At 39.3% G+C, this 18,807-nt stretch overlaps 1 protein-coding gene across 4 annotated transcripts in view; it reads left to right on the top strand.

The window, feature by feature from the left end:
• Nucleotides 1-8,614: 8,614 nt before the first annotated feature.
• Nucleotides 8,615-18,807, top strand: part of esrrb (estrogen-related receptor beta) — a 44,107-nt gene continuing 33,914 nt past the window's right edge. The window contains exons 1-2 of one of the 4 annotated variants that reach the window (XM_067480747.1): nucleotides 11,662-12,160; nucleotides 15,813-15,881. In XM_067480747.1, coding sequence (XP_067336848.1) covers nucleotides 12,111-12,160; nucleotides 15,813-15,881 — 119 coding nt within the window. In that variant the 5' untranslated portion in view covers nucleotides 11,662-12,110. Of the gene's footprint in view, nucleotides 8,798-11,661; nucleotides 12,161-15,812; nucleotides 15,882-18,807 lie in introns of those variants that run through there. The other 3 variants (XM_067480748.1, XM_067480750.1, XM_067480749.1) reach the window with 3 other exon arrangements.

Below are 18,807 nucleotides of genomic sequence, written 5' to 3'. Positions count from 1 at the left end.
GTATGAAAAAAGTCAGAGTAAGTGATAGAGAGTGAGAATGCAAAAAGTTTAGGAACACAAAACGTCTGGCATGACAATGTGGGACATGAAATGGAATAGTTAGTGGCCTCTAATTGTGAGCACTGTGTGGGGCCAAACTTCAAATTTCTGTCCTATGCCATGCTCTCTGCTAAACATTTGATGGTTTTACTGTACAAGGTCAGGTCAGTTGAGCTAGTTTGACCTGAGGATCAGTGCCTGCCTTTGGTAACAAAACTACTGTTTCATAATTTAAATATTCAATCCAAAGCTAAATTGTACACACCAAAATGAGCTTTAAATAGCTGGAAAAATGAATGAAGATTAACTGCAGCTGTTAGGACTTCCAGTCCTAACATAAAGAAGCAGTCGGACAATGAAAGCGAAGTAGGCCAACGGCCACCCTGAAAAAGAATTGCGCTGTACTTCCTGACATATATACAGACCCTAATGGTTATAAATAATGAAGAATCACATGGTTGACACCATGAACCAAATCTGGCCAGTTTCTGCTATCACCTTCTAACTTTACATTGGCAGAAATCACAAAGTTTTGAAGGCTGAATTCACCTTGTCCTGTATTGCTGCACTGACACGAAGCAGGGAGGTAACTGTCAAACTAAAAACTGTGTCAAAGGCATAACTGCTGCTCATATTGACATTCAGTTACCCATTTAAATGTTTTATTATGCATTTCAGTTACACAGCCTGTGTGCGTCGTTTTTATGCTCATTTTAATCACAAGTCTTGTTTCAATATGGATAAAGATGAAGTATGGTCTACATTTAAAGTCTTTATCTAAGTTATCCAAAGTAGTTGCTAACATTTATTTTTTGTATTTATTTGTGAGAATAAGAGACAGACTAAATGTATTTTTATATATTTTTAATAAAATATGAAATTAAATTTTAATGAAGTACTATCTTTCATATAGTCAATATATGATGCCACTTATTTTAATTAACCTGCTATATTTACATTACAATTAAGGGAATTGTATTTTTTGACACCAGTGTAAATTTACTGTATGTATTTACAGTACACAGTTATTTGCAAATTCACATTATGTATTAATAGTTTGTGAAGCATACTTTATATTATAGTGTGATTTGCTCCCAAGAGGACGATTATAGTAGTCACACAGATATGCAGGGCACGAAACAAGACATTATGCCAGTGTACTATATGAATATGCCTGCAAGGCTTGACATGAATGCAATTTCATGTAATTTGAATGCCTTTCATGAGGCAAGGACTCTTTTGAACTGTCTTAAAAAGCTCATCCACCATGGTAGCTGCCAGTGGCCCTGGGTACAGAGGAGTCATGTCGACAGGCCCAATTAATGATGGGGCGTCTGAGAGTGAATGAATGAAGAGCTTTGAGAGGATTCCTCCACCTTAAATCCCCCTGTGCTGCTGCTCCCAGACTGCCTGTGAAGAACAATCAAACGGCAGCAACCCCCTCCTATTTATCACTTTAAGACATTAGCCAGACATGGGCCTGAATATTAACCAGCTCCTTTTCCAGGAGAGTTCCACACCAAAGGCTGCGTGTGGCAACATACATTTTTAATCACAGGGGAAAATGAGGCCTCTCAATCGCTCCCCAATTCTATTACTGTGTGCATAACTCTCCACATTTTTCTCCAGGGATCTGAAAACTGGAAACAAGCTATCAGCATTGTTCTGCTCTCCTTGTGGTTTTTGGTTTCATGTTTTGATTGTTTTATCAGAGCTACAGTGTTCATGATTTCATACTCTGTCTCATTCTGCAGTTTTTCTAAGGATCACACTTAGTTCTTATCTACTACAAATTGTTTATCTAACTGAATTTAACTCTCCCAATGACTAACTTGCCTGTGCTGACAGAGTTAATTTCCTGGGATTGACTGTGTGTCTTCCTGCCTAGGACAACTGGGCTGGAGCAGTGGAGCGTGAGCTGAGCTTCCACAGCTTAATTGGAGTCATGTTCTCCAGAGCCTGGAGCTGCTGCTCTCACTGCAGCAGCCTCTCTAGTACTGCATGGGTTTATGGTGGGAGGAAGAAGGGTAGAGCATGGGTACCAGGCAAGCAGGGAGATGATCTTTTCACCCCATCCCCTCCCTCTGGGTGCCCCAACTGTGACACATGGCACTCTGGTATCAAGGTCAGTCCAGTGTTGTGGCACCACAGGGAGAGCTGGCCTTATTATCACGAGAGAAGACACTCTTGAAACAAATCTAAAAGAGAATGTGATCTCCAATCACATTTATTCACACAAGATGACAAGGTTTTCTATATCCAGGAGCTTTCTTTCTAAGTTTGTCAAGGGTAAAAATGACTTTAAGTACATTATATATGCATTGATTTCAAAACCTGAAATCAAATTTTACATCTTTAGGAAAAATCATGGTATAAATCTTGACTCCGAATCTGAGACAAGATACTCCAGGATGGGTCAACATTCAAGCACAAAAAGTAGCAAGTTCACGCAATCAAATCCACCAATTTTAACCCATCAATCCAATCTCTTATATAGTGCTTTCTACCTGAATGGTACACAAAATGTTTTACACTGATTCATATTGACTCACTAACACTCACAATCCCACAACAATGGGTGAGCTGCCTTGCAGCTGGCCTGCACTCACCAGGAGTAACTAAATTAGCTTTTAGTGTCTTGCTCATGGACACTTCAACACGTGAGAGCAGGAACAAGGGAATTGAACCCTGAGATTGATGGACAACTGCTTCACCTCCTATGCCACAATCACCTCTTATATTGTAGCAAATATCAGCACAGTAGGATAGAAATTCATTATCAGTGTGCAGTAGTTCTTTAGCTTTGTAGTTGAGTCCTATTTATGCACCAACAACAATAAGTTTCAGTCAGCTTATCAGTGAGATGCGTCCTCAGATCTGCCTCCTACAAAAATCCCAAGACTACTTACTGTACAAGATTCACTACCATAACTGGAAAACCATGTAGTCACAAAGTGAATTTATGTATAAATAAAACAAACAAAACAAATCACAGATTGGACCAGTAACATCATAACATGATGTCCAATTGTCAGAGACCGCAAACAACCATTGGTAAGGAATTTTCTATTTTCTGAAAACATCATGTAAACTGTAGTGTAAGAAATTTAGTACAGTGTTGGGAAGAGTGTTTTACAAGGCATTATATAAAACACATGACCATTGTAACCAGTAAGAGATGAAATGTGAAAATGTAGTACCTTCTACTAAGGTATGACTATGAGACTAATATTTTTAAATGTGTTTTCTCATCTCTCTTTTATGTTATGCATCATTTAAGGTGGACTCAACCAACCTTCGTAGAAATGCATATAAAAATGGGATGGTTGTACGCCTTCTAATGTATTCTGTCCTGTAGTTAAAAACGTAAAAAAAAAAAAATCCTTCACTATGTTTATTCTATGGTCTATTTTTCATGTGTTTAAGTAGCCATTTATTATTAACTGCTAAGAGAGGAGATTACAAAAATCAGTTAAATGAGGTACACCATGCATGGGCTGGCACTGCTCTGCTAGCATTTATCAATCTAAATCTCTCTCACAGTGTGAGAAAACGAAAACTAAGGAAAGTAATTTTGTGCCCAATGAAAGTTTTCCTTTGCAAATTTTGCCATCCATTAAGAATCAAATTAAGCACTGGACCACTGCATTCAAGGATGCCCACCCCCTCAAAATGCACACACTTACACACTTTACACACATTTGTGATTTTTTATGTTCTTAATGTGGAAGGAACATTGGTGAGCTGATGAGTGAAAGGTGCTTTACTCACTTCACAGTGGATACAGTATGTGTGTGTGCATGCAAATGTGTCACGGGCAAGGGGGTGAAGCGCAGTATGCAGCCATTATTCACTGCTGTGGGTCAGCCCTTGCACGTGACAGCAGGTGACCAGTGTCAAACAGTAAAGGTCACAAGCCTGCAGTCTGTATTCTCTACCAGTTCACAGAGCTTAAAAATCACGCAGGCTAGTTGGCAAAATTTGACTCTGTAAGACAGATTATCTGCCTCTCATGCCATCATGAAACTATTCAGAGGTTTGAGTCATGATAACATATTTACTGGCTGGAGCAGTTAAATGTGTAAGCTCACATAGCAGGATGCCTCGTTTCCAGATGTATTTTCTCTTTCCTGCTTTGCTCTGTTATTATTTTCGTCACTGTGAATTTTCTGCAGACCTAAGACAGCACGTAGCCTTTCTTCCTGTTTCATCTGTCTGTATGGACCTGACAGTGAAGTCTGCAGGCAGTATTTTTGAACCTCTTTCAGCCTGAGTTCTCTCTGTGGGAGCCCTCTGACTTGAAGATACTACCTTATTTGTGTAATGCCTGCCGCACATTTGACATCCACCTATGTGTGTATGTGTGTGTGTATGTATGTGTGTGTGTTTGCTTGTGTGTAGGTAGAAATGTTTATCTGGACTTTATTCTTGTAATAACAGGCCCATTAGTTAAATAGATAAAGTGCACTCTTCCAGTTTAATCTCTTTATTGACTAAGGGGTGTTTTTCCTTTATTGCATTACAACCATAGTGACATTTCCCTCATTAGAGGCAAGAACGTTTCAATTTATTTTAGCTTAGACAGTCAATTTGACATAAATTAATGCATGAACATACTACTCACACCAAAGTGTTTTGGTGTGAGTAGGCAAAGTTTCCTAGCTAAAAATGTTGCTTTTATATTTAAGAGGATAAAATCTGCTGGATGAAGATTAGCTGTGAAGTTTTACGTGGGAAACCTTTGTACCAACCCCTCCATTGTGGGAAAAGGGCATTGATAGGAAGGCAGATAGGGCTAATCAATAAGAAGTGCAGTTTTCTCCCCAGGCTTTCTTTCATATCTCTCTCTTGTTTGTGTTTTGAAGGGGTTGGGGGTAGGGTCTGGTAAAGTGGTGGCGTGGGCGGGCTTCTGCCCCTTTATCAATCAGGATTTTAATTACACACGTCTAGGGCGACAGCTAGATTAGAAACCAATCAACGCTATCGGCCACAAAATCTAATTACTGTTTATTGACAGATAAGGGCAGGCCCCCTTCACTTTTCCAAATAAGATAAACCTCCCCCCTCGTACACAATGAAGAGCAGCTCATACTGTCCATGAAAGACTCTATGATACACATCAGCCTGCCAGAGAATTCCTCTATGTTTATGCATTACATTACCTCGCTGGACTTTTCTTCCATAGATGAAACCAGATCGGTGTGAGAGAGCCAAAACACACCTCCTCTAAAAACAGTATAAAGTTTGTAGCGGTACAAGTTTTTTGTGAAAACTGTACATGTGTGCTGAGCATTTGTTGTTATCTTAGAGCTCATCTCTGAAACCCCTGACCTCATGTTTCACCCCCTTTTTTTGTTAGTTCTCCTTAAATCTGTGGAGTTATTCTGATGAGTAATGAGTGCCCCTTAACCCTGAAGAGCACACACAGGTGAACTACCCCGTCTCCTGCAGACACACACCTCCCCAGAGGTCACTCACTCACCCTCCTCGACGTCGTGCTCTTTCTGTGCATGAATCTGCCCCATAGCACCATCCCCCACATCAGCCCTTTTACAGCCTCCACCAGCACGCAATGCTCTTTGCCTTTAAAGCCGAGAATCTGCCTCAGGTAAATATGGAGTAAATGATTGGATTATTGTTCTTTCATTTGGCTGTGTAGTAATGGCTGGATTATAAACATTGCAGAGTATGGATTTCCTGTCAGATCCTATGAATCAGACATCCTTATCTCATTTCCAGACTGCTGCTCCACCCAGTGCTGCCATCTCCTAGCCAGCGAGTCTGGGGGAGCATGGGGAAGGCACAGACGTGCATGCACGCAAACATAAAACATAAACAGACAACCAGACAAGCACACACAGTAACACACACATATAGGTTAGAGGAAGAGAGAGAGACTGTTGTCACCCAGCACTGCACAGGCACTCCAAAGTCCATTCGAAGATTTCAAAAACCACTTAGGTCCCCTGTCCATATTTGTTAAGCAAGTAAATCTAAGGGCTACGGCGAACTGAATTCCAAGAGAGAGGAGGGACAGCCATGCAGAGAGCCTGAGAGAGAGGGGGAAAGGGAGAAAGACGTCTCCTAAATGAAATTTAGGCAAGAGCGGGATGGAGGTTGGCTGACAGCAGGTGGAGGGAGAGAGGCTTCAGCCCCTCTGATTTGGTTTGAATTTCACAAAGACAAATGCTTGGGTTTGAATTATGCAGCATTTTTGACCAGGACTAGAGATTGATGCCTGATTCCTCTGATGCTTGGGCATCATATCAGTAGTTGTGTCTGATCTGTTTCATGTTTTTCTCTCTCTGACTCCCCCACTGCCTCTTCACTAAATTTCTTTTCAGTGGATTACCAACACTGTAATTGGGTTAGGGAGCTTTGTGGACCTGCAACTGCTGCACAAACATGTTTCTGTCTGTCCCCATTGAAACTCACTATGAAACTACAGAAAGTCAAGAATAACAGATGTTAAATTGAAAAATATTAATACTGTGTGTTTAATTGTTGAACAGTTTAATGTTGTACAGTTGCACCAGTTGTGATCTGTTTAAACCAGAGCAACAAACAACTACTGTCATCATAAATTACTCTGCCATCTACTTTTTTATTAAAGGACTACTCAATTACAGTTAATAAAATGCAAGAAAATATTACAGATCTACCTCAAACAATCCTGAAACCCAACATGTGATGACCTTAAGTTGGCTGTTCTGCCAGGCAAACCATCCAAAATACCAAAATATTTTGATCCACAATTATATAGAATACAGAAAAGCAACAAATCCTCACATTCAAGAAGCTGGAACTCAGAATTTGTGGCACGTTTGCTTTAAAAACAATAGAATATCAAAGTCATTTCTGCATAAGACAAAACAAAATTATCTAAGCTTAAACAACAATTATGCGAGGCTATGAAATCACTTTTGCATTTTTCAGCAATGACCGTATCTGGTAATTTCTTAGTGACATTACATATGAGAGCCCTAAATCTCATTGCTCCTGCGCTTAAAAAAATTTGTTTATGTTAGCCAATAAAAATTCTTTGAGAATTGTTAAACTGGGTGATATTGTTCTTTCTTTCTAAGTTCACAGCCTGTATAATTATTCAGTATTAGTTAAAACACCTAACAGAGGGAACTATACAGGACTGCTGTTGTCATTCCTTAGTGCTAAAGCGCTGTGCCATTACATTTATAGATTTTCTCTTTGATGGGATAATTTGGTCTTTATATCTCTCACAAATGAAGTGATCCTCAGTGCTCTTTGCGCTGCTCAGTGTGCAGGTCCCATTTTCAAATACAGTTAATTGCATTCGAAAAGAATCAATGATACTTTCACGGTGACAATATCATTCTTTTAATGTCACTTAATTTCCTCGGTGAAATGATTACATCAATAGCCTGGAACCCATTTCTATCTTTCAGCATGAATTAATCTATTAGGGACAATAATTACGCATTTGTAATGGATAGATTTTTGTGCTCAGAAGTAAACGTAGTGGAGTTTCCACTATGTGCCTTGTTGTTGGCACTGTCCTGACTGTCATTCACTTTATGAATTACAGTATCATCCTGGGAAAGTAAATAAATAAATAACTACATAAATAAACTGTACCTCTGCTGCAGCTCCTTGGTGGCCTTGTTGTGAGATAGCCCTCCCTCTAGTGGAGATGATAGAGGTGGTTACTGCTGTCAGCTGGCTTTAAGCTCTGGTCCACAACTCACAGTCCATCACTGATGGGGAATTTGAAGTGAGTGGAAGAAACAACAGCACCAACAACAGGAACTCTAATCAGAAACTTCTGATCATATTTACTACATGAAATATGCTACAAATGTGGGTGTGGTTTATTTAAGAAATTGATTTTAAAATGTAGTTTTTACACATCGATGTTTCTTGAATTTGTGATGTGTTGTCATTACACTGACTGTGGATCCCCACAGCAGGGTCAGAGGGCCACCTGAGGTCAAGCAGAAGGGTACTATGGGGTCTCCCAGCGAAATCGTTTTCACTATAATGTGTAAGACGTGCATTGATCAAATGGTCTCCTTTACAGTCTATCACCCACAGAAAATGACACACTAGACTGCATAGCCTACAATAAACATTTACACAGTTGCTCCAAATCCAGTCTCGTTTGGGGAGTTTCTGAACACCGGGGTTATATGATACAGCCACTGTGAAGCAGACGCTACTGTCCTGTTACTTATTCATCAACTGTGGAAACCAACCGAGCGCCGTGGTGCCGTTTTCCCAGTACCAAATGTAGCTACCACAACTCGAAGATGTTGAACAGAGAGGCGCAATAAGCAGGACCTCGGTCTGCTACAGGTACATGGAGGCACTAACTACATTTGGCGAGTTTCCTACTAAAAATGAATAAACAATTAAGTGGTAATTTATATTCCAGCAAATAAATATTGTGTGTTGAAGTCACGAGGCGGACAGGCGGAAGCGTTACCTTTCTCACTTAATTTTTCTTCGTACCAGACTTTTTTCCTTGAACCACTTTTGACCCCGCTCACCGGGCTCCTGCTGCCGGTGGAGGAGTTTGGTGGAGTCACAGGGCGCGCGCCGAAGGAGGAGTTGGTGGTGTGGTTACGGCGTGAGACGGTTAAACGGCGCGCTCAGACACACTGAGCCACACCAGCAGCACCACCACCAGCACCACCACCAGCACCGCTACTGCTGCTGGAGACGCCACTGCTGCAGCGCAGCTATGCTCAGCCGGGGATGTGACAGCACTTGTCCGACTAAGGTACACCATACATTCATCACGCGCAGTTTATCTTCCTGTTGCACATGCGGGAGACGTTGTTGCGTTCCCCCCCCCCCCGTCTGTTTTCTATTGGAATTTGAGGAGCTGAAACACTTGATCGCGTTTGAAGTTTGGCTTCGACGCACCTGTAGCTACTGTAAATTACGCACATAAGTGCGCACGCGGTTTATCTTTAATTAAAGCATGTGGACTGCACGTGGACCTGCAAAACTGTACCTGTTACTTTCGGAAAGGCAACTGAATTGTGCTGTTTTAAGGAAAAGTTTAGGTATTGCATGTGCTGAGAAAAATAAGATAAATTTTTTTTCCAGATGTGTAGTTTTAAGGCATTTGTTTTTTCCCTTCCTCCAAGGCCAAAATTGTTTACATCCTACTTCAATGACATTATGTATAAGAGGAGCTCGTCAATTAGGTCGTTAACTAAAGCAGCACTTTTTATTAACACAGGATACACACACACTTATACACACATATATGTCTGAAAACACATGTAACAAACACGTAAACAAACAGACTCAGCCTAATGCATATGAACAGCTGTACAGGACGAGTACACACAGATTCTCTAAAAGTAATGGCACAAAAAAGTAAACTTTAATCATTTAAATAAAATAATTAGCCACATGTTACAGTAAATAATCGACACAGCCTTGCCTCTGCTTGTTATGCCACCTGGGATGGAGTGTATGCCTAGTGCAACTCTATTCTTTATTTGTATCAGATCCCTTGCTGTCAAATCAACTGTCACACAACTGTGATTGTTATTCTTAACAGAGCTGATAAGCAGCAACGGCGGCAGCAGCAGGTCTTTCATAGCTCACCCTGTGTGACAAAAGTCTGTTTGGTGTCAGTCGAAAGCCTTGGGAAGGCCACAGGAAAATATGCAGAAATGTGATTTATCAAATGGATGCAGTTATCAACATGAGAGAACATATATCACGACAGGGATAAGGTTGCAGTGTCATGAGAGAGTAGTCTTCTTAGAGGTCATCAGGTCTCTGGTCTTCAACTCAGCAGCTACTAGATCGTGAGTTTTGTTTTGTGCAGTAATTCAACACTTAATGAGTCATTCTTTGGACAGTTTAAGTTTCTTCAATTAAGCTACAGCTACCTTCACAACAGATTTCAAGCTACATTTTCATTTCATTTTAGATTATTATAATTATTAATGTTTTATAATGATTTGGTATACTTTGTGCCTTGACTTTAAGGTTTACACAAATTTTTTTTCTTTTATTCCGTATTTTGTGCAGTTCTATGTTCAAATGTGAGTGTCAAGGAATTATTCTGACAGGTGTTTGATTTGGCATCAATCTTAATTGGATAGTCATTTAGTCATTTGTTTTTGTCACAAAACAGAGCAGATGCTGTGTGATTTGTGCCACAGTGGAGGCACTATTTCTGCACATCAATAGGCTTGTGATGATCAATAGGGGATTGCGTGATGTTTTTGCATTGATTATAGAAATGTGAGCTCATGAATGGAACTGGATTCCTCTCCAGGGGTTATACTGTTCCTGCTCAGCAGAGAAAGCTGGGAAGCAGCAGAGTGACCTAACGCACCGTTTTTATACATCTGCTGGCAAATCTCATCCCCTCGCATTTTTACTGAAGTAGCTGAAGACTGTTGTCATGCACCTTGTGAGTTTGTGAGAGCTCGGTAAGCTGCTGTTTCTTCCTGCTTGACTCAGCCAAGTGTCAGCTATTGTTGGACTGCTCATTTCTCCAATACGATGCCATGGTAAGCTCTGTTCTTATAATGTGGGGATACAGTAACATGGAGACCCTCTGAATGTGAAATGGTATCTGCATTCTCGGCATTCTTAGTGGGCTTGATCAACAGTGACACACAGGCGGTTCTAAAGCTGGGGTTAGAGAAGACAGAGCTGGATTTTCTGCTTCTTTAGAGGCTGATGGGCTTCCAGAATATGAGTTATGGCTTGAGACCATTTCTCACAGGTGGTGAAAGGTTCACAATGGTCCCTCACATGTAACACCAGCAAATGGAGCTAGTGACACAGCTCAATAAATACATTTACTGCCCTTAGTGGTTTAAAAGCTATTGCTTTTTGAAAGTGAAGTGCTGAAGATGCACTCGACAGCTTGCTGAAGCTTCTATAGTGTGCAGTATTATATTTGACTACATTATGTGTTGTATAACAGTGCTGGCTATATTTTGAATTTTTAAGTTTTTGTTTTTTTTATTGTGAAGTTTTGATATGTTAGCTGCTTGGCAAAGTTCTGTGTTGTTGCCGGGTGAGTTGCTATAGCTTTGCTTTGGTTGAATTGCATTGCAAAAAGAACGTATGTTAATGTAAGGACACAAACAGCGATGAAAGCTAAGAAATGTGCGTGATCTTTTTACAATTACAAATCATAAATTTCAAACTCTTGTCAAAAATTATAAAGATACAGTACAATTCAAAAATTGTTGGATTTTATAGTTTGCAAAGTTTGCAAAGACTTTCATTTGTTATTTCACAAATCAAGGTTTTGCATTATTGCTAACAACCCCCTATATTTGTTCATTATCTTACTTTTGAGTTTGTAGCATCCAGAATTTCACAACTTTCTTTTTTGGTTTAGTTGAGATGGAAACTTTCTCTATTGACTATTGTCCTAGTTGCACTTCTGTTGGTGATGTGATAGGTTGATTTGTTTAAAGCCTGTGTGGCGTGTGTGTTGTGCATAGTGGAGTGTGTGAGTGAGCAATTGCTCCCTCCTCCCCGGTGCTCCGCCGGCCCCTCTGTCGCTTTAAGTCCTGCCCCTCGGAGCCAGCCAACAGCAGCTGTTCCATATTCATCAAGCCCTTGAGTCTTAAAGAGCCCTATCCCGACCATGGAAAGAGTCATTCCTCTCGCTCACGCTCTCATGCTCTCTCCATCTTAGCGCTCATCCCGCTGCCGCCTGTGTTTCTCTCTCTTTCTCTCTCACCCCCCTTTACCTCTCTGTCTCTCTGTCCCTCCCTCTTTCACTCTCCCTCCCTCTTTCTCTCTCTCTCTCTTTCTCTCTCTATCATACACACATTCACTTACATATACTCAGACACACATTCTTTTTCTACCTCTCTTTCACACAAACACACTTATACACAACACACATGTTCACGCACAAGCTCCCACTCAATCCATCAGAGTCCAACATACCTGTGCAGGCTGGGGGGAGCAGTGCTGGAGGGGCTTTTTGGCAGCGTTGCCTCTAAGGGTCTTCTGCTGTCATTTGGGAAAGAAACGGGTCTCAGTTGTTTTCTCTTTCCTCTTCTTCTCATTCCTGGAATGCTAAAACTGGACTGATGGACATTTCAGAACTTTGTCTTCCAGACCCTCTCAGCTATCATAACCAGTAGGTGCACCTTCTTTCCCATTTCCTTTTAACTCCTCTTTTGTAAAGCAGCTTCATTTCTTTCCTGTCTTTATGGCTTATTCTCTGCTGTTTTAACAGTACCTGCTCTTGTTTTCCGCTCCTTGGACAGTGTTAGTTTAGACACTGAACTTTTTCTTGTTTTAGCAGTGATGTATTTTTCTGTTTTCTGGCTTCACTCTTCCTATACCCTCTAACTTCTGCACTCACTGTTAAACACGCACTTATTTATGTTCACTGTGTTAAGGGCTTTTAAAATGATCAGGACTTGACAGTATAGAGCAACAGGGCAGGTGCAACTGTGAATGCGTGTCCATGTGAGTGTAAATTATTTGTGTGAGCATGTCATGAATGCCAGTGTTTATGTATTAGAACCCAGAGCATGACTGATGTATTTAGTGTGCCCCTCTGCAAAGTGTGTGTTTTTCCTAAAGAATTTGGGCTACCTGTCCAGTTGGGTTAGGAGCTTGTTTGCTGATGGCTTTGTTCCTTGATCAGGCCACTGAGGGAACATGAGAGTAGTATTTTAAGGAGATGAGTTTAACGTATTCCGGTGGAATTGTAAAGGATAAATTACACACTATAATATTTTTAGCCAGGAAAAGACGAGTAAAAGGACCCTGTAACCTCCATGAGCTTGCAGGTCTTTCCCACTCAGCGCCACGCAACAAATTGCTTCTGGCCACTGGGAGAATCTGAGCTTACAACACTCATATATTAAATGTTTGTAAACACACCAATAGCTTCCACAGAAAAAAAAAAAAAAAAAAAAAAATATATATATATATATATATATATTTTTTTTTTTTAAGTTGTCATAAACATTTATTTATTTATTTATTTTTACACTTTTGTGATATTGTGATACAATGTCAATGCATTTTTTACAGCTCAAAACTGATAAAATGAATGAAAAACACTCAACACAATAGGATTATGTGAGGATGGGTTTTAAAATGTAGCTAACTTTTATGTCAATCTTGCTTATGTTATTATTTTTTTAAGGTATTATCATTTAAGTGCTTCACATGCAACAGATATAATTTGTGAATATTTGAAAAAAGTGCATTTAGAAAATAAAAATAAAATATGAATAAATTGAGAAGAGTTACTAAAAATTACATTCTGCATTCTTCTCATTTATGCCAAAATCTGTGAATCTTTTTATGTACTCTACTCACTATTATTCATTTTTACCACACTTAACCCATGTAGTAAAATTAATTTGATTTTAAAGAAGAGTAACTGTTAAAAGTTTTAACAGAGAACCAGAACAAAACAAAACAAAAAAAAGATCATTGTACAGTTTGAGAGATGAATTCTTTTAGTCTGTATTTGCCTGCAGAATTTCTTTAGCATAAGCTTTAATTTCCAAATGTAAAACATCTGTAACTTCTATTAATATCTAATATGTGTGGTGAATAATCTCTTGGAATTTTCCACTAGTTATTGTTATACAGTTCATTACTCTCTGAGACACACCTTAATACAAAATTACACAAACATCAGCAACAAAGTGGACATTTCTCTGGGCTTATATTTTTTCATTGTGATTTTTTTCCTAAAGTTATTCCTTAAACTGGAAGACAAAAGTAATGTAGTTAATAGTTTGTGGTTAATTGCACCACTCCACTGCTTTCAAAAACATTTTGAGAGAGGATTGTTTTTAAATTTGAGTAGACTATTTTCTCAAAAAAATACTATTTCCAAATTAAATTCTGAATCATATTCATGGCAAACTCTTGCAAATTCTCTCAAATATATTTTGCCTTTATTTGACTTTGTTCCTTTAAGATAATTTGATACATTTCAAAAAAATATTTTAAATATTACCTAAATGATATAGTCATAATATAATAGTCTACTCACTAGTTTATGAAATGTTAAATCCAGAATGCATAGGTGTTTGGTCCGTAATGTTTACAATTGTTAACCTGTTATTTTTTTCCACTAAATAACACAGTTACATAGAGACATACTGCTATATAATTACACATTTAGGGATAGTGTGCAGTGATTTTTAATTTGTACATAATAAAAGGAAAAACTGATTAATATTTAATGACACATTGCATAAGAAAAAAGTTGCATATTTTTGTCCCCCATGTTCATAATAGTTGACTGAGAGATATATTTAGATTCTAAAATAAAAGTAAAAAGAGCAGTAATTCTTTCAAGGCAGGGTTATGAGCAGGTGGTTGATGTGTAAATAATGTTAGTAATTTGTTAAGAAATTGTTATCAGTAAAATGTGTAAAAAAAAATTAATAGTCTTCTTTTTTTTTCCCAAGCAACAAATTTGTCACACTGACCTGTGTAGAAATTATGATAATAATTTGCGTTATCTTTTTGGTTCAGCAGTGGCTCTCTTCTTTTAATTGTGCAACAGTATTTGCGCCCCCTCACTGAGGGCTGGATGTGGCCGTGATGCTTGGCTGAGAGGATTAGCTGGACGTATGTGCTCCATGTAATTAGCACAGCACTATTGTAGAATCACTGTAGTAGACACTGTGTAGACTGACCCGAGGGCATCGCTACTACCTGGAAATCAGATGGAGCCAGAGTTTACAAAAAATATACAGACACACTCCTCTTGTTTTTTTACGCAATTGTGATATCGACGTTATTACTGTATATTCTAATGACACAGATTTTATTAAAGCATAATGTATTTACCCCCAATTTTTTTCTTCCATATACCATTGGTATGTAGTGTATTAAACTCAACTTTTTTACTTTGCTGTTTCTCAGGCTCATGCTATCAGATTTACAGTACTTTATGAGAGTGTCAGGCTTATTGTTGATCTTGTAGTGGCTGTTTATCACCCAGAAATCAGCCAGTGCTGAAGATTGTCAGTTTAAGTTCAGCGGTTCTTAGAAAACACACACACACGGTCTGAGGGGCAGTGAATTGAGATGTGACTTCTCTCTGCTTTTAAATGTTCCATCAACAGCCTTGCTTTCCTTAAGCCCTGGCAGAGCCACTTCTCTAAACTAACTAGGCTGTCCAATTTCCCCTCATGAAATAAGAGCTTTTTAATGTATTTTTTAGAGAAAACCAAAAGAAGTTAGCACACATTGATGAATTAGATTTCAATTTATTTGACTTCATTCCCAGCTTGCTACATTAGAGCCTGCAAGCACCCATCTCTAGCAGTCTGTCCGCTTGATTCTTATTAGGTTTCAGAAAACAAGGCGAGGGAATTGCATTAGTGTATCTTAAGTTAAAAGCTCTTTGCTCTTTGACCAAGTGTTTCATCGTTATTGGGTTAATCAGATTTTTGCTGTCTTCATGGAGATGCTATCACAGGCTAGAAGCAGTGGTGTGTAACCAAAGCGGCCGTGCACAGACACTATCCAGATGGGATCAGCTTACCGTAATTTGGTTTTGGAATACATTACCAGAAGAGGCTCCTGGCCGAGAATGGTCACCCCGCCATGAGCCAGGAGCTTGTGGCCTCTGTAGCTACAGCGTCCAGACCAGCTGACCAGCCAACCCACCTGTCCCACTGCCGTCCTGCTCATGTCCCAGAGTTTTAAAGAGCTGTTGGGATGTGTGCCTTTTTTTAAAAACCCTAATGTTTTAAAATTCAGTTTGTCACCCAATTCTAAATACTTCTTCCTTGTACCAACAGGGCTTTGTTGTCCAATTCATTAGAGAGATTCCTGAGTCCACTGGCCACGCTGGAGCCCTCTCATTTCTGGTATCTAGTATGATTACTTTCACTGTAAATATGTCACTCAGCTCAGGCTGAGAGGGGGGAGGGGGGAGCATGTTTGTCCCTCTCCAGGCCAAAAGGGGATGCAGAGTATATTGACACTCTGGATGTTCTGTAGCTGGGTTCATACTTGTTTAGTGCAAAGATTGACTTTTAAGGAGCTGCCACATCAAACCGCACACACTCTTTATGCACTCAAGAAAATTTGTTTAGGAAAAACTTGTAATATCCAGACTTGGCCTCCTTTTTTTATATGTGTTTACCTGAATTTTATTGCACTGTATTCAGAAATCCGTGTAAAAATATTAATATTGCTAATTTAACCTATACCATGATCTCTCGAGACCCTTTCTGATGTTTGGACTTTACACCTCTCAGTGATTAGCTGCCGTGCCTCTGTGGCTATTTCACAACATCTACCGACACAGAAACCACCAAACGTCACCACAAGCGTCCCACCTGATTTCTTGTCCACAGTAACCTTGGACACCTCCACCAAAGTGTGAGAATCTGTTTAAAAATAACCAGGTCCATTAGTCTAGAAGGATAATGCTAGCCTACGTCGGCTCTCATGCCCTTGTGGCAGCAGAGTGCTATCACTGACACGGTGCGTCAGCACTTCTTCCTGTTGCTCCAACATTGAAGGGGTCCTCTTCATTTAGACACACAGGCATGTACTGTACGTATGCATACACGCAGATGCCAGAAATCACAGCGATTACTGTAGAGTTGAGATTACTTTAAACTTCCCAGTGGTAAATTGGTTACAAGGAAACCTTGTGAAAAAAAACTAAATGTACTTTAGTTTCCCTAAAGTTCACAACAGCAACTCGGGGGTCCACTAATTCACTCTTGGTGAGAAAATGTGTCATAAGGAGGATAACTATAAGGGTGTTTATCAGTGAAAGCTATTGGTATTGAGCGGCCAGTTGTCTGAAGGTTATGTTTTGGAGTAGTAATTGAAATGCAAAATAAGATTAGGATCGATAGTTAACTTTGTTTATTTATGAAATCAATATTGAAACCATCTATCACAGCAGCAACTGTGATTCTCACTGTCACTGAGTCTTCTTTAAGGGGCCTGGATGAGCCTCGCACCGCTTTAGACTTTTAGGCATTTTCTCTCTTTTTTTTTTTTACATTGCTTTTGTATGCTTTGAATCATTGTAAATGGCCTATATGTTAAAACACTGAGTGGCTCATGGCATTGTGTTCAGTGTCAGATTCAAAAGACAGGTGCAATTTGCGTCACAACTTAGCAATGTTATGGATGTGTCATAGAGACATTATTACTGCTGTTCATCCTTGCTTTTCCCACCATGCCCAAAACCTTGTTTTTACATATCAGAGCCTCAAAGTTCAAAAATACTTGTCAGCGTGAGAAAAAAATGTAGTCAAATGTTGATAACGTGATTGGAGAATCTCTTCTTTCCTGTGTTATTTTGATTTGCCTGGTTTTATTCTGCTATATCATTGTACCCAGATCTTTATCAACAGCTCAAATATAAAAGTGAAAGTTTAGTAAAAAGAAAAATAGTAATTCTTTCTGATAGTCATGCTGGGTTTTGACTTTTACCTATTGAGTTATTTATTAGAGATTCATTTTGTCTTATAAAATGCATCTTTGTCAGATCTCCTCTTGTAATACTATAATTTCTACTGATTACTGAGTGGTTTGGTAGTATAAAGTCTGTGCGTGTGTGTGTTTGTGTGCTTCTGGGTGTGTGTCACTGCTTGTTCATCTGCCTTCAAATTATACAACATGGTGTTCATGTGTGTATTTGCCTGTTGGTCACAAAACATGTTTGCATTAAAAGATCTCGTTATGAGACCACTCCTCCAGCCCTAGGTATGATGTTGATTGGCTCGTTGTTCAACCTGCCACTTGAAGAATCCCTTTCTTACAGAATGTCCGGTGAAACCAGACATGGTGGATGCTAAAATGTATGTTTAGATTGCCCCCTGAAGGAAAAGCATTAATTCAGGTAATATCCCGAAAGTTTAATTATTCCTGAATGGTGTGGCGGTGGACACTACCGTATAAATCAGTTAGGCCCACCCGCCTTTTTATTACCAGCACTATTTATGGGGAATGTGTGGCAGCTGGTAGAGATGAGCCTGTAAAAAGCTAGAGGCCATTGCTATGACTGTGTCGGCTGCTGTGGCAGACAGTCATTGCAATAGTGTTTTGAGTAATATAAGCTGTTTGCCCAAAATGAAATTATAAATGTGAGAAACCAAATGTTAAATTTTGACCATGATGAACACACTTCCATGCATGATATTTTAATCTTACCTATGTGCTGTGATTAAACACTGACTGTGAAACTGTACAAATATGTAAACATCAGGTTGTATTTAAATGATTCCAGACAGCTGCTAATAAACCTGCTAATTTTGGCCTGTTCATTTAATTTTGCCTTGTGTTTTTGTTTATGTGAATGCATGTGCTCACATGTGGGTTTATCTGTTTATATTTGTCTCTTCCTATGATGAACAGGATAATTTATGGTGCAGGGAGGATGGGCTTTGTTTTAAACAGGTAGAGTTCCCCCCTAAACAGGGGCGGCCTATCAGAATAAGATTAATGAAGTAATTTCATGCCTCTGTCCCAATAAACGCACAGTCACTGTGTCTAAACCAGTGATTTACACTGGACTGTGTCTTAACCCTTTATAATACTTCTCTGTTTGTGATACACACAATAAAACACGCAACACAGGGAGAACCCCCCGCCTTTCTGATAAAATTATCCAGACTCTTGTATCTATGTTCTTAAGCAGTTTTTTTCACAAATACATTGGGACAAAGAAGAAGAGCGTGAATGCATGAGTTGAATTCATATTTTTAGAATTTTTTTATGATTGAGATAATAATCTGTTCTCTTTATTTTATATAAGGAACCGAACAG

Source organism: Channa argus, chromosome 16 (assembly GCF_033026475.1).
Source record: "Channa argus isolate prfri chromosome 16, Channa argus male v1.0, whole genome shotgun sequence".
NCBI lineage: Eukaryota > Metazoa > Chordata > Actinopteri > Anabantiformes > Channidae > Channa > Channa argus.
The sequence above is the reverse complement of the archived record's forward strand: the minus strand, read 5'-3'. Positions and strand labels throughout refer to the sequence as shown.